The 12608-nt window shown below is 48.7% G+C and overlaps 1 protein-coding gene across 2 annotated transcripts; it reads right to left on the bottom strand.

The window, feature by feature from the left end:
• Positions 1–669: 669 nt before the first annotated feature.
• CCDC25 (coiled-coil domain containing 25) lies at positions 670–12503 on the bottom strand. Of its 2 annotated transcripts, XM_042887497.1 has the most exons (10): positions 10179–10231; positions 10041–10096; positions 8996–9043; positions 8156–8195; positions 6982–7033; positions 6045–6120; positions 5387–5490; positions 4073–4275; positions 2766–2811; positions 670–1581 (listed from the first exon to the last, which is right to left on the bottom strand). In XM_042887497.1, exons 1-10 carry the CDS (start codon positions 10214–10216, stop codon positions 1552–1554), a joined length of 693 nt encoding a protein of 230 aa, XP_042743431.1. In that variant the 5' UTR covers positions 10217–10231; the 3' UTR covers positions 670–1551. The 2 variants fall into 2 exon arrangements, with proteins under 2 accessions (XP_042743431.1, XP_042743432.1); XM_042887498.1 differs by lacking the exons at positions 10041–10096; positions 10179–10231 and adding an exon at positions 12400–12503.
• Between the last annotated feature and the right edge of the window lie 105 nt (positions 12504–12608).

Here is a 12608-nt window from a genome sequence, read left to right on the forward strand (position 1 = left end):
TTGTGTTTTTTTTTCCCCCCTGCTGTATTAAGTCCATTTGGATTAACTGTAATTCTCTGGTTAATATTTCAGTTGCAGTAACAATAAACTCCTCTCTGTGTGGGTCCAAGGGCTCTTCCCTTCTGCTCTTCCCATCAAACCCAGCCCTGTGCTGGGATGTGTCCTGGAGAGACACACAGCTGGAGGATGCTCCTGCCATAACCAGGCTGAAAGGCACCCGGAGGCACATCCCAAAACCATGCCCTGGGACCCCACCAACCTTCTTATAGCCCTATAACACAAAGCCCAGGCACTGTTCCAAGGCGTGGAGCTGTCTGGGAGGAGACATCCGCCTCCTACAGCCATCACGGGATGGGATGCGGGATGGAGCGGGGGCTGCGACCCAGCCCAGGAGCAGCTGAGCTCTGTTGGCTGCTGCCAGCAGGCCCGCAGAGCATTTCTTCTCACCCTGGTGTGGAATGAAAGGAAAGATAAACAGAGCTGGGAGGGACACAAAACATCCCTCAAGCAGCTTGGGAAAGTCAGGCAGCAGTTCTGAGGGGAGAACACCAAGCGGCACGGCCCAGCTCTGGGGGAAAGGCTGCATACGTAGCCCCCACCCTAGAAACCCCCTCAAGCAAATTCACCACCCACAGTTCCACTCTCCCACTCCCCTCACCCACCAGCACGTTTTACCAGCCTGGTATGAATTTAATCATAACATATATACATGTGCTGCAACAATTATCGTGATAGCTTCGTACAGACTTCTCCACAAAACCTTACAGAGAGCTCTGAACAGGACAGGCTGCATAAAACCCTTCTTTGTCAGCTTTTCTCTGCAGAGAAGGTTCCCAAGAAACAGCCCAGAAATAAAGTGTAATTCAAAAGAATGACACCCTGGGGCTGTTCTCATCCTGTGCTGAAAGGCACATATCACAGCCCACACTGACATGCTCACGTAGGTTGCACCATCAGCTGGAAGCCTTCACCAGCTGCAGCTCTGTGGTTAACAAGTGGCAACCAACTGCCACACTTACTGCCAGGTGGGTCTGCAAAGCAGCTGTGAGCTTGTCAAAGTGGGAAACCCCACATTTTGGGGGAATTCTCCTTGCTTTGCTGCCTTTCACCACCACAGGGATAAGAGCTGCGCAGTCAGCAGTGTGGCTTTGGGGCTCACCAGCGATGCCAAATTAATGGCATCTCTTTCAGGAGCACGAAGCTGCCAGGACAGCAGTGAGACAGCACAAATTCTTTCAATCTCATTCAATTAAAAGCTACAGCAACTCCCTTCCTAGAATAAATAGCATTGTCTTTGTAGAACTGAAATTCAATTTTGCTTCCTTACACCTACGTCCCTGAAAAAAAGAGATGTATGTGCAGACAAAGAGATCTTCTCCATCCAGAAGTTGTCCGTGGCTCAGGGTTGGTCGGGACACCAGGAGAATCTACCAGCTTCTGAAGAAATGGAGTCAGAGTTCACTTATTTGGTTTGATTTTTTGGCATTCTTAGCAACGGTGACATTAAGACATCCCAAACCACCTTGGATTGAGAAAGGAGAGCGACTTTATTCACATAAAGTCATCGGAATCGTTGCCATCCTGTGGGAAGAAACACACATTAGGACCACTGCAAAGTGGAAAATGGTGAAATGGTGTATTCAGCAGGATTTCACCATTGCCATTTATTCTGGCCTCCTGCCATCCCAGTAAAAACATCCTAGAATCCTCTGGAATGGGAACAGAACCCAGAGAAGCTCTGCATTGTGAAATACCCGCTGCTCTTTGCTGTCCCTGAAGCTGCAGCCCATCTGTTGTGATGTGGGAGGAACCAGAGATGGGGCTTTCACGAGCAGCCTCATGGGCCATCTCATGTCATGACCCAGCAGAAGGAAAGCAGCCTGGCACCAAGCAGGGCTCAGAAGCTGAGAGCAGGAACACCCCTACTGCTGCATTTCCATCACTCCTCTCCCTAGCAGTGCGTCAGGAGGCACTCACATTTCAACACTTAATTCTCAGAGGGGATGTGCACGCTGGCCAGGAGGAAAATGAAGAGCTCATGAAAACCACAAACTCCTTTTAACAGTTTACAAAAGGCACATTTTCAACTGAGGGTCACTGAGATGAGCTCCAACATCTCCTTGCCCAACACTTCACCAAGGGGAAGCTGTACACAAGCCAGTCCTCAGGCAAAGCACAGACGCACCCAGTGCACATTGGAACCTCTTCTCCACTTCAGCCCCAAGCCCTGCTGTGACCCACCTCCTCACTTCCCTGCTGTGCTCCTCCCAGTTGTTTACTTCCCTGTAAGCAAATCACTTCAAGCTTCCTCTCTGCCCCTCAGAACCTATATTCATCCCTGCCTGTACTATCATCCTTCATAGATACACCGTGCATTTTCTCCTTCCCTTGAAAAAAAAAGATGGTAGGTGAAAATAATCTCTGCCACCCTCAGGATGACCTTTCTGCTCCCAAGCAAGGACAGTCAAGCCTGGAACCCCACTTATAGCTCTCCCTGCTCCTTCACTCAAGTGGAAATGCACTGGGAGGGCTCTGTACACATCACCAGCAGCACAGGCTCCACCTGGTAGACATCCAAGCATTAGGGCCTTCTCTGAAAGCCAAAGAAAGTGGCACTGTCCTTCAATGAGAAGGGGCAAAGGAGATGTGCACTGTCATGTAGGAGTCACTAAAACCATACTGCAACGCGGAGCTGGACTGTCACAATCCTGCACTGAATTTCAGCTGCCTCTGAACAGTTTCTGTGGGCATCACTCAGCTCTCACCTGATTGGAGGACATATTCTCAGCCTTCATTAACGATGAGTAACTCCTGAAAGGGAAATGACATCATCTTACAAGATATGTTTTCAAAAACCACCAACACAGAGAGGCATTTTGATAAAATAGGATCAAGTACCAAAAAAAAAAAAAACAATTCCTTTCTGAACTCAGGGTGATGCCAGGGAGGTTGTGGATGCCTCATCCCTGCAGGCATTCAAGGCCAGGCTGGATGTGGCTCTGGGCAGCCTGGGCTGCTGGTTGGTGACCTGCACACAGCAGGGGTTGGAACTGGATGAGCACTGTGGGCCTTTGCAACCCAGGCCATTCTATGATTCCATGATCTAGTTTCTAGTTATCTTACACTCTTTAGCTATTTAAAACAACTGAAGAAAGCACAGGTGCTATGCAGACTCATCTCCACAGCCTCTGCAGCTTTGTTCAGAAGCTACCAGCTAGACAGCACCACGAGGCAGAAAATCCTTCATTCTGGGGGATGAAGGGACAACTCTGGAGCAAGGCTTATCAGGAAGGCAGAGCCTTTTCTCAGCAGCACAGATATGCCTCCTGGTGCTGAGTTTGTTTTTCCAAAGCCCTCGTTATGACCTTTCCACGTGTTGAGACCTTGAGTTTTTCCAATTCCAGTCTCCCTATCATTCACATATAAATACAACTTGCTACAATAAAGTATCTTGTGCTTTAAAGTAAGCCTTTGGCCAGCTGGCACGTCCAGGTCTGCATGGGGCAGGCAGGAAGGAGGAATGAGCTCCCCCATGCTGCTGCAGGTTTGGTAGCTGAGTGACAGAAAGGTCAATATGACATTTTAAAGCACCATTCCTTTCAGTGTTCAAAGGAGCATGCAATTGCCTATGGAGGAAAACTGAGGAATCACACATTTCAGTAACAACGGTGATGCAACAGGAAGCTGAAGAAGTCTGCCTGTGGCTCAGTGCTTTCCAAGACTTAGACAAAGCTGAAAGCTGGAACCCAATAGATTGCTCCCATCCCACAGAGACAAGTGGCTCCCCCAATTTCTCCCAAGTCAGGGATAGATTTCAAAAGACACCGTCCTTTCTTTTCACAATGGTTTAACATCCAGGTTTATTTTAAGAAAAAAAAAAAAGGGGGAAATGCATTTATTGTAAAGACAAAGGGAACCATTGGGCCATGCAGACATCTATACAAGAGCAGGTCAGCTGAGCACTGAGTAATGCGGCGCCAACCATTACACAGAAATTGCTGACCCATGACTCTCCCCTCGCGCTGATGAAAACCACAGAAGCTCAACACTGGCACTGCAATTTATGACTTACCTAAGTTCTTCCAGCTCTTTCTTCTTCTTCATCTCTTCCTTTTCCTTCCGCTTCATCTCCTGGATTTGGGCTTTCTTCTCATTCCTCTCCTCTCTGTCACGGGCCTCCTTTTCAGCAGCCAGGTCTGGGAAACGTTCCACTTTTGTCTTCTCTAATCGGTTCAGTATCTCGTTCACCTTCTTCTCCACTGTCAGCATTTTCACCTTTGGAGTGCAAAGAACTATGATCCTTATAAAAAAAATACTTTTATTTTGGCACTTTGTCTATGGAAAGAAAATGCCCTATTTCTACTTTACAAGTGGCTGAATCCCACAAAAACAGATGCAAAGGGAAATCACAGCCACCTTGTCCTATTCAGCCTGTTGTGTAACAGCACCAAAGGCCCACGACTAACAAGCACAAGTACTGCTGAGTACATAAGCGTGTTCTAATTTGTTTTCTTAGCATATGCCTTAACAAAGAAGCCAAAAAAAAAAAAAAAAAAAAAAAAAACCAAAAAAAAACCAACCCTGTTCCTGCTGATTCCTGAGGAGGTGTCAGCAGGCCTCCACCAACCATTTGTGGAAGGGAAACTCACATGTTGCTAATTCTGTAGTTTTCAGTGTTTTCTGCATTTCCTGCCCTGGTATGGACCTGTTTTAGTCAAACAACTGCATCTCTAGAGAGCTTTCTATCCCAGCAGCCAAGCTGCATAACCACAGTTCATGCTTAACATCACCTGGGGACACAGCTCAGGCCTGGGAACAGCTCAGCGTGCTGGACTGACCCCACAACAAAGCTAAGCAGCTCTGCCTTATAACAGGTTTAACAAATTCAGAGTAGCACTGCGGTGAAACATGGCCCAAAGCAGAGACAGCAAAGTCATCACAGTAATGGAGGTCTCAGAGATGCCCCTGAGTTCTCCACTGCACAGCAAGCTCATCTGAGCCCTTCCAGCCATCTGATCACATTGGTGTTTGTAAGCTGATCCAAACTGACTGCTCGTACAGAGATGATTGCAGTGCAGATGAATTTGAGCCAACAGAACAGACATGTGATAGCATTCAGGTTTAGCAGAGACCGATCAGCTACACCACACTGCTTTTTGCAAGCATCCCATCCAGGCTACACTCTGCCACAGGCTAACACCGAGCATGCATTCCCAGCTGATGGCAAGGTAAGCCTAAACATGCCCCAAGGATCTCTCTCAAGCTTCAGGAATTAGATGATTCCCTTCCTTTAGGGTAAATGCTGAAGATAACCCATCCAGCTGCTAACTGGAAATGTGATGATGTGTCACCAGGTGACCCTTGCTGGCTTGCAGCAAATACTTACATCCTTCTGCCTATGAAACCCAATCTGCCCCACATCCATGTCTGCAGTCTTCTTCAGGTTGGTCCATGGTGTGTACACCACGTTAACGTTGTTCATCTTGCAACCTGGGGAGCAGAGGTGAAAGGATGGAAACATTTTTATTCTCTCCCAGCTGAAAGACTTCTGTGCAAACGCAAACTCCGACAGTTATTCTTGTCACCAGCATTACTAACGAGGCAAGAAAGAAGAAAAAGGAGAACTCCTTCCAGTGTTACAGTGAAACAAAAACCACCACAACATCAATTTCTGCAGTAACACGAGCGCTGCAAGCAGTGCTAACCAACTCCAGATGGAGGCTGTCTTTGCCAGAAGAGCGACTGCTATGGAAGGGGGCCCCAAGGTGGTGTGAGGGAAGAGCCTGCAAGGACTCTCTGGCTCAGGCAGCAGCATGGAGGCACAAACAGGAATTTCAGAGATTTAAAACTCCTCCTTCTGAAAGCCTAACAAGCAGCCTCGGCAGCTGTAAGTGACATCTGCTTCCCATAAGACCAGCAGGCATCGACTTAACAGAGAACAGAGCAGCAGCTTTCACAGATGTTTGTTCACACACATGCTCGTGTGGAGCAGAAACACCCACAACAAACACCTTGCACCCAGCCCCAATGGGAAACAGACCCACCTTGGATGCTGTTAGCCTTCACCAGGTGGGCACAGTCTATCAGAACTTCTTTAGGAATGTCATCCACTGTCTGCCCCTGTGACAGAGCACACAGCATCAGCCATGCAAGTGAGAAGGGGCTGTAGGGACTGAGGAGCACACAAAAGAGCACACCACAGCCAGGAGCAGGACACGATGCCCTGCAAACACTCTCGACACCTTCTCCTCTTGACATTTTACTAGATCTCTCACAGCATTTGTAAGGAGAGAAACAAGTGATGTGCACTCTGGTTTTCTCCCTCAGACACATGCTCAATGCCAGGTCAGAAACCATTTGTTCTGCTGGGCCACATGAAGCTTCCCTCTCCTTCCACCATTATTTGGTGATGGAAGCTGTAATTCAGCCTCCTCACAGAGGTGGATATCAGCAGAAGGCTGTGGGGTGACTACATTGTAGCCTTTCAGTACCTAAAGGGAGCCTACAAACAGGAGGGGAGTCAACTCTTTGAAAGGGCAGATAACAGCAGGACAAGGGGAAATGGTTTGAAGTTGAGGGAGGGAGGATTCAGGTTGGATGTCAGGGGAAGCTCTTTACAGAGAGAGTGGTGAGGTGCTGGAACAGCTGCCCAGAGAGGCTGTGATGCCCCATCCATCCCTGGAGGTGTTCAAGGCCAGGTTGGATGGGGCTCTGGGCAGCCTGGGCTGCTATGAAATGGGGAGGTTGGTGGCCCTGCATGTGGCAGGGGGTTGGAGCTTCATGGGATTGAAGTTGGGATCCTTGAGGTCCCTTCCAACCCAGACTGTTCTATGACTCTGTACCCTTCAGGAGCCTGTGAACTTCAGTGTTCATGTGAGTTCAGCTGGTCCCATCCACAGGGCCCGCTGCAGGCTGGGACTGCATAATTCTATGCAGGTGAATGCCATTTAGGGCTTTTGTAAAGACACATCACAGGTTTACCTTGTGCAACCGAAGATATACATGTGCAGAAGAGAGCTTATCCACATGAAACCTACAGAATAAAAAAAAAAAAAAATCACATGTTTAGCAGGAGGTAAGAGATGGCAATCATCTGTTCTGAAAAAAGATTACTTCCTATTGATAGAGCAGCTTCTCCATGGACAAGTCTACAAAAACGTTCAGGATGCACGTGTGCAAACAAGATAGATCCATTTGAGTGCTTTTATCACAACCACATATTTTTCTCTTAGACCCCCCCTTTAGATCCTGAGAGAGCCTTTTAGTCTGTCCATCTCACAGGTGAGATGTTCCTTCCCCTGGATAACTGTTGTGGCCCTGCTCTGGACATGCTCCAACAGATCCACGTCTCTCCTGACTTCACATCATGTGATGCTGCTACACCAACGTGTTACTCAACCAAAGTAAAATCTTTTTTACCACTCAGTTTGCTGCTGACAACATACAGAGCTTGTCGGCTACCATGCTGTCAGTACAGGGGGGCAGGCACAAGCAGGAGCCTGAATCAGCCAGCAGAGATGCCACCCACTGCTGCTGCCAAGAGTGGGAACTCCCCTGATCTTGCTTTTCTCTTCTGATGAGATCTTGTGAGCCAAAACCAACCCAGGCTAGATGGAGTGCTTCCTCTCACCAGCCTGACCGCAGCCCTGTGGGTGTGCTGAAAGCTGACACAGCTTTTAGTTGAGGGGAATAAAAAAAGTCAAAGTCTCCTGCTCACAGACCCAAACTCCACGGCTGCTGTACAGGACAGGACAGCAGAAATCCACAGTGTACACAGGGGTGACACTAAGCACATGCAGAGGAAAAGATACTTGGGAAGAAGATAACATTCTGTAGGCACAGCATTCACTGTGGCTCAGGAGGCTTCTGGCTGCATTCCCCAAATCCCCAGAAACCACACCCCAGGAGTCAAATCCTTCCAATGGACAAAGCAGGGGAGATGTAGGAAAATGAATTCAAAACAGCATCTGAGCACCTGCACCTGGAGCTGCTGAAATCCATCTCCACCTTGGGAATGCATTTAAGCTGCTCAGTGGTTTGGGAGAAAGCGGACTTTGCAGTGCCTGTGGCAGCACAAGGGCTGGGATTTGAATTGCAGCAGCACCAAGAGAGGCAGTGTGCTTTATGAAGGTGTGCACAGAGCTGCAGGACTTACCAGATATCTTCAGGCCAGCCATACTTTATTAGATCTTCATCTGCAAGAAGAAAAATGGCATTGAGCAAAGCACAGGACCTCCAATCACACTGCCTGCTGTGATTGCTGATCTGACCAGAACAGAAATCGACCTCTGTTGATCAGCCAGAGTATGGGGATCAAGCAGAGGCAGAGAGGGTTTAGTGCACCCAGCTGCATGCAGCTATGCCAGGAACCAGTATGCTGAGAACACACAGTGTGTGTGAGAAGTGAGACTGAGGATCCCCAGTTTCCATGCCTTTCTCTCCTCCTGTCACATGTGGACAGTTTTATGAGAACATTTGTTTCTCCAAATATCAGCCTAAAAAGGAGACTTTCAGGCAAAGAGACAGCCAAGCACTTTGCATGGTGTGCACCATGGCTTCACATTGCCTCCTGATGTGGAAAAAGGAGATGCAGCAGAAGCAGAACCTTCACCTTGAGGGGAAGGACAGGCACAGGGATCCTCTGGGCCACCAATGTTCAGTGGGGAGAGGAATAACAGAGGGAGCAGGGAAGGGGGAGGCTGACTTGAAGGATGTCATCAGACACGATCTGAAAAGGCTGCTGCCTCGGCTCATTTTTTCAGCTAGTTTAGTTTTCAGTTGTTTTGAAGCCAGTCATTGTATCTAAAGTTCATCCATCCAAGCTAAAAGCAGCACAGTGGATTTCAGAGGAGTAACTCGGAATGATTTGCACGGTTTCAAGCACATCAAATTAACAAATGAAGAGACATCCTTTCAAAATAACCTTGGGCACCCACAGGCCTAACCCCAGGCAAGCTGCCTCACCCATCAGCATACTTACTTCCAGCATACTTACTTTCATACTTGTCTTTTCCCATGTAAATGGTGTAAACGGTGGGAACAACTGAGGAACAGAAAGAGGAAAATAAATCAAAAGGGCTTTGGACAAACCGTGCGAGGACTGAGCCATGCATTGGCCCTGGGAAAAGAAATTACACTGAAAATTGTTTCATGCATCCCACTTCCCTCCTCTGGGCTGCATGACTGTTTTGCAGCTCCTCCAGACCTCATCCCACACGCTTCAGAGAACTTTGGGGGCTCTTTCCAGCAGTTTCCACTGAAGATTATCCAACATAGAACAGCTGTCGGGGCAAAACACCCTCAGCATCCATGTGGTTTGGATTATCTAATTACACAGATACAATCTGTCCAATTAAGCACGCAGGCTCTGAGCCAGGAATGCCAACGCTGTGTTTACAGTCTGCTGTTAACTCTCTGTGTGGTCAAGCAAAACAAACTCACTTCCCCAAAGCAGCAGCACAACGCTCAATTCCCTGGGGAAGCTGAGAGGATTAAGATCTGCAAGACAGCTGAAAGCCTGCAGCTAGCCAAACATCAGCCAGACTCGTTTTGTCCTATCTGCATCCCTTCAGGGCACTTTGAGCAACGATGTTCTCTTCTTCAGGGTTCATTCCATAATGCAGGAAAGCCATTTTCAGTTCTGGCAAACCTGGATGGACAGCCAGCACAGCAGAGAGATGGAGGCTGCAGTAAGAGGGTGCCACAGCCAAGGAAGTCCTGCTGCAGCCTGCTCCAAAAACGCTCTGGCATTGTATATGGCAGCAGGGAAATCCCAATTCCATGGTGAGTGAAACCTGTCTACCAGTGTCACAGTTCTAGCTTCTGCACTGAAATTTGGCTTTCACCAATAAGGACCTACTTCAACACAAAGGACTGCTGAGAGCAGACTGTCAGCTTCATGCCATTGCAATGCCTTTCGAAAGAAACCTATTGCTATTTACATAACGTTTGGCAATAAGGCAACAGGAAATAGAATCATTTCATATATTTGCATTTCCGTATTGGTGAGAGTTAAAGATTGAAAAAAAAAAAAAATCTACCTTGAACACACAGGAAGAGGAGTGCAGAGAATGAGAGATCATCATGAACAGAGACACTGCACAGAAACATAAAATTATATGCTCAGATATGATTTCATGAAAATGAAGCCCATGCTGAAAAGAGTGGGAGAGCACTACCTTAACCTTAGCAGGTCAATGCTTCCAGCCCATATCATTTAGAAACATAGAATCGATTGAATTGGAAGTGACCTTTAAAGGACATCTCATCCAACCCTTCTGCAATGAAATGGGGCATTCACAGCTCAGTAGGGTGTTCAGAGCCCTGTCCAGCCTGACCACGTGTGTCTTCGAGAATGAGGCATCCACCACCTCTCTGGGCAACCCATTTCAGTGCTTCACTACCCTTACTGAAAGATAAAAAAAAAAAACAATTTTCCTTATATCCAGGCTATATCTCCTCTCTCTTAGTTTGAAATTATTTCTCCTTGTCCTATCACAACAGACCCTGCCAAAGAGTCTGTCCCCTTCTTTCCTGTAGCTCCCCTTCACACACTGACAGGCTGCTCTCAGGTTACCCACCAGCCTTCTCTTCTCCATGCTGCACAGCCCCAGCTCTCTCAGCCTCTCCTCAGAGGAGAGCTGTTCCATCCCTGGGATCACCCTTGTAGCCCTCCTCTGGATTCACTCCAACAACTTCATGTCTCTCCTGTACTGAGGACTCCCAGCACTGCAGCTGAGGTCACACAGCACAAAGCAGAAGGGGAGGATCCCTTCCATGACCCTGCTGGCCAAGCTGCTTTTGGTGCAGTTGGCTTTCTGAGCTGTGTGGGCACAGAACACAGAACACTGTAGCAGTGTACACATCAACAATAGTGCAACGCAGCTTAAACAAGCTACAGTGGCATTCTCACTGTGTCCTCTTCTATGACTAAACCACATCAGAAATCTTCAACTTACTACACGAGATGGTTTACACCATCAGCAGGTTTAACTGTGATGCACTATGGCAGCTCAGCCATTCCCAGTGCCATCCAACGCTGCTGTGCCCCCTGCCCATTAAACCATGTCCCCTAGTGCCACACTGCCATGGTTCTGGAACACCTCCAGGGATGTAGACCCCACCACCTCCCTGGGCAGCTGTGCCACTGCATCACTACGCTTTCTGAGAAGATTTTTTTCCTCATATCTAACCTGAGCCTCTCCAGGTTACATCTGGGGCTACAATCTCTTGCCCTACTAATGGGATCCTTGGAGCAGATTGATGGGAGGGCTGCTGGAAGCACTGCTGAGCATTGCCTAAGGGAAATGGCATTCCTGAGCTTCTCTAGCAGGAAGTTCACCTCCAGAACTGAGGCAGATAATGCTATAAGAACAGAATCACAGAATAAGAATCACAGAAACCCCAAGGTTGGAAAAGACCTACAAGATAATCCAGTCCAACCATCCACCTGTCACCAGCAGTTCTCACTAAACCATGTCCCTCAACACAAAATCCAGCCTTTCCTTGAACACCTCCAGGGTTGGTGACTTCACCACCTGCCTGGGCAGCCCATTCCAGTGCCTGACCACTCTTTCAGAGAAGTATTTCCTAACGTCCAGCCTAAATCTCCCCTGGTTTGGCAGCTTGAAGCCATTCCCTCTAGTTCTATCACTAGTCACACGAGAGAAGAAGCCGACCCCCAGCTCACTACGACCTCCCTTCAGGTAGTTATAGAGAGCAGTGAGGTCTCCCCTGAGCCTCCTCTTCTCCAGACTGAACAATCCCAGCTCCTTCAGCTGCTCCTCATAAGGCCTGTGCTCCAGACCTCTCACCAGTCTTGTCACCCCTCTCTGAACCTGCTCCAAGGCCTCAATGTCTTGCTTGCAGTGAGGGGCCCAGAACTGGACACATTATTCCAGCTGCGGCCTCACCAGAGCTGAGTACAGGAGAACAATCACTGCCCTGTTCCTGCTGGCAGCACCTTTTCTGATGCAGGCAAGGATGCCATTGGCTTTCCTGGGCACACCGCTGGCTCACGTTCAGCCGAGCATCAATCAATACCCCCAGGTCCATTTCCTCTACACAGTCTTCCAGCCACTCTGCCCCAAGCCTGTAAACTTATAGGGATGCAGTAAAATCCACACACGGACAACACACTGTGGTTATACGTTGCTGAGAGGATCTGGGGCACACACAAAAAAAGATCCTTTCGGTGTTTAAAAAACCCAAGCATTTCAGTACTTAGGAGGGGAAACTTCGGTGCGATATGAGGAGGAAACGCCACACGCTGAGGCCTCCACGGGGAACACCACAGTGAAGAAGGTCAAGGAGCCCCACCGCCGTGCAGGGAACGCGCCATTCCCACAGTGACCCGCAAGGAGAGGCCTGAAACCACACAACCCCCCACCGCAGACTCACCGCTGGAGGTGAAGTAGAACACCATAGCGGCGGCGCGGCCCACCCAGACCCGCCCGGGCTCCTCACAGTACCGCTGCCCGCTCCTGGCTACGGAGGCCGGAAGGGAGCAGTGCGCATGCACACCAGGAGCCGCGCGTGCGTCATACGTCATAAACATGCGCCGAGTCTCCCGGATGTGAAAGGAGGGGCGTTATGCGCATGTGTAGATG

Source organism: Lagopus leucura, unplaced genomic scaffold, assembly GCF_019238085.1.
Source record: "Lagopus leucura isolate 7727_CA_CO unplaced genomic scaffold, USGS_WTPT01 Super-Scaffold_100088, whole genome shotgun sequence".
Taxonomy (NCBI): domain Eukaryota; kingdom Metazoa; phylum Chordata; class Aves; order Galliformes; family Phasianidae; genus Lagopus; species Lagopus leucura.

Coding starts and splice junctions, on each gene's coding strand:
- CCDC25 (XM_042887497.1), bottom strand. CDS start 10,216: ATGATATGGGCTGGAAGCATTGACCTGCTAAGGTTAAG. Junction 9,044..10,040: donor CCTCTTCCTGTGTGTTCAAG/GTAGATTTTTTT, acceptor TCTGTTCCTCAG/TTGTTCCCACCGTTTACACC. Junction 8,196..8,995: donor GGGAAAAGACAAGTATGAAA/GTAAGTATGCTG, acceptor TTCTTCTTGCAG/ATGAAGATCTAATAAAGTAT.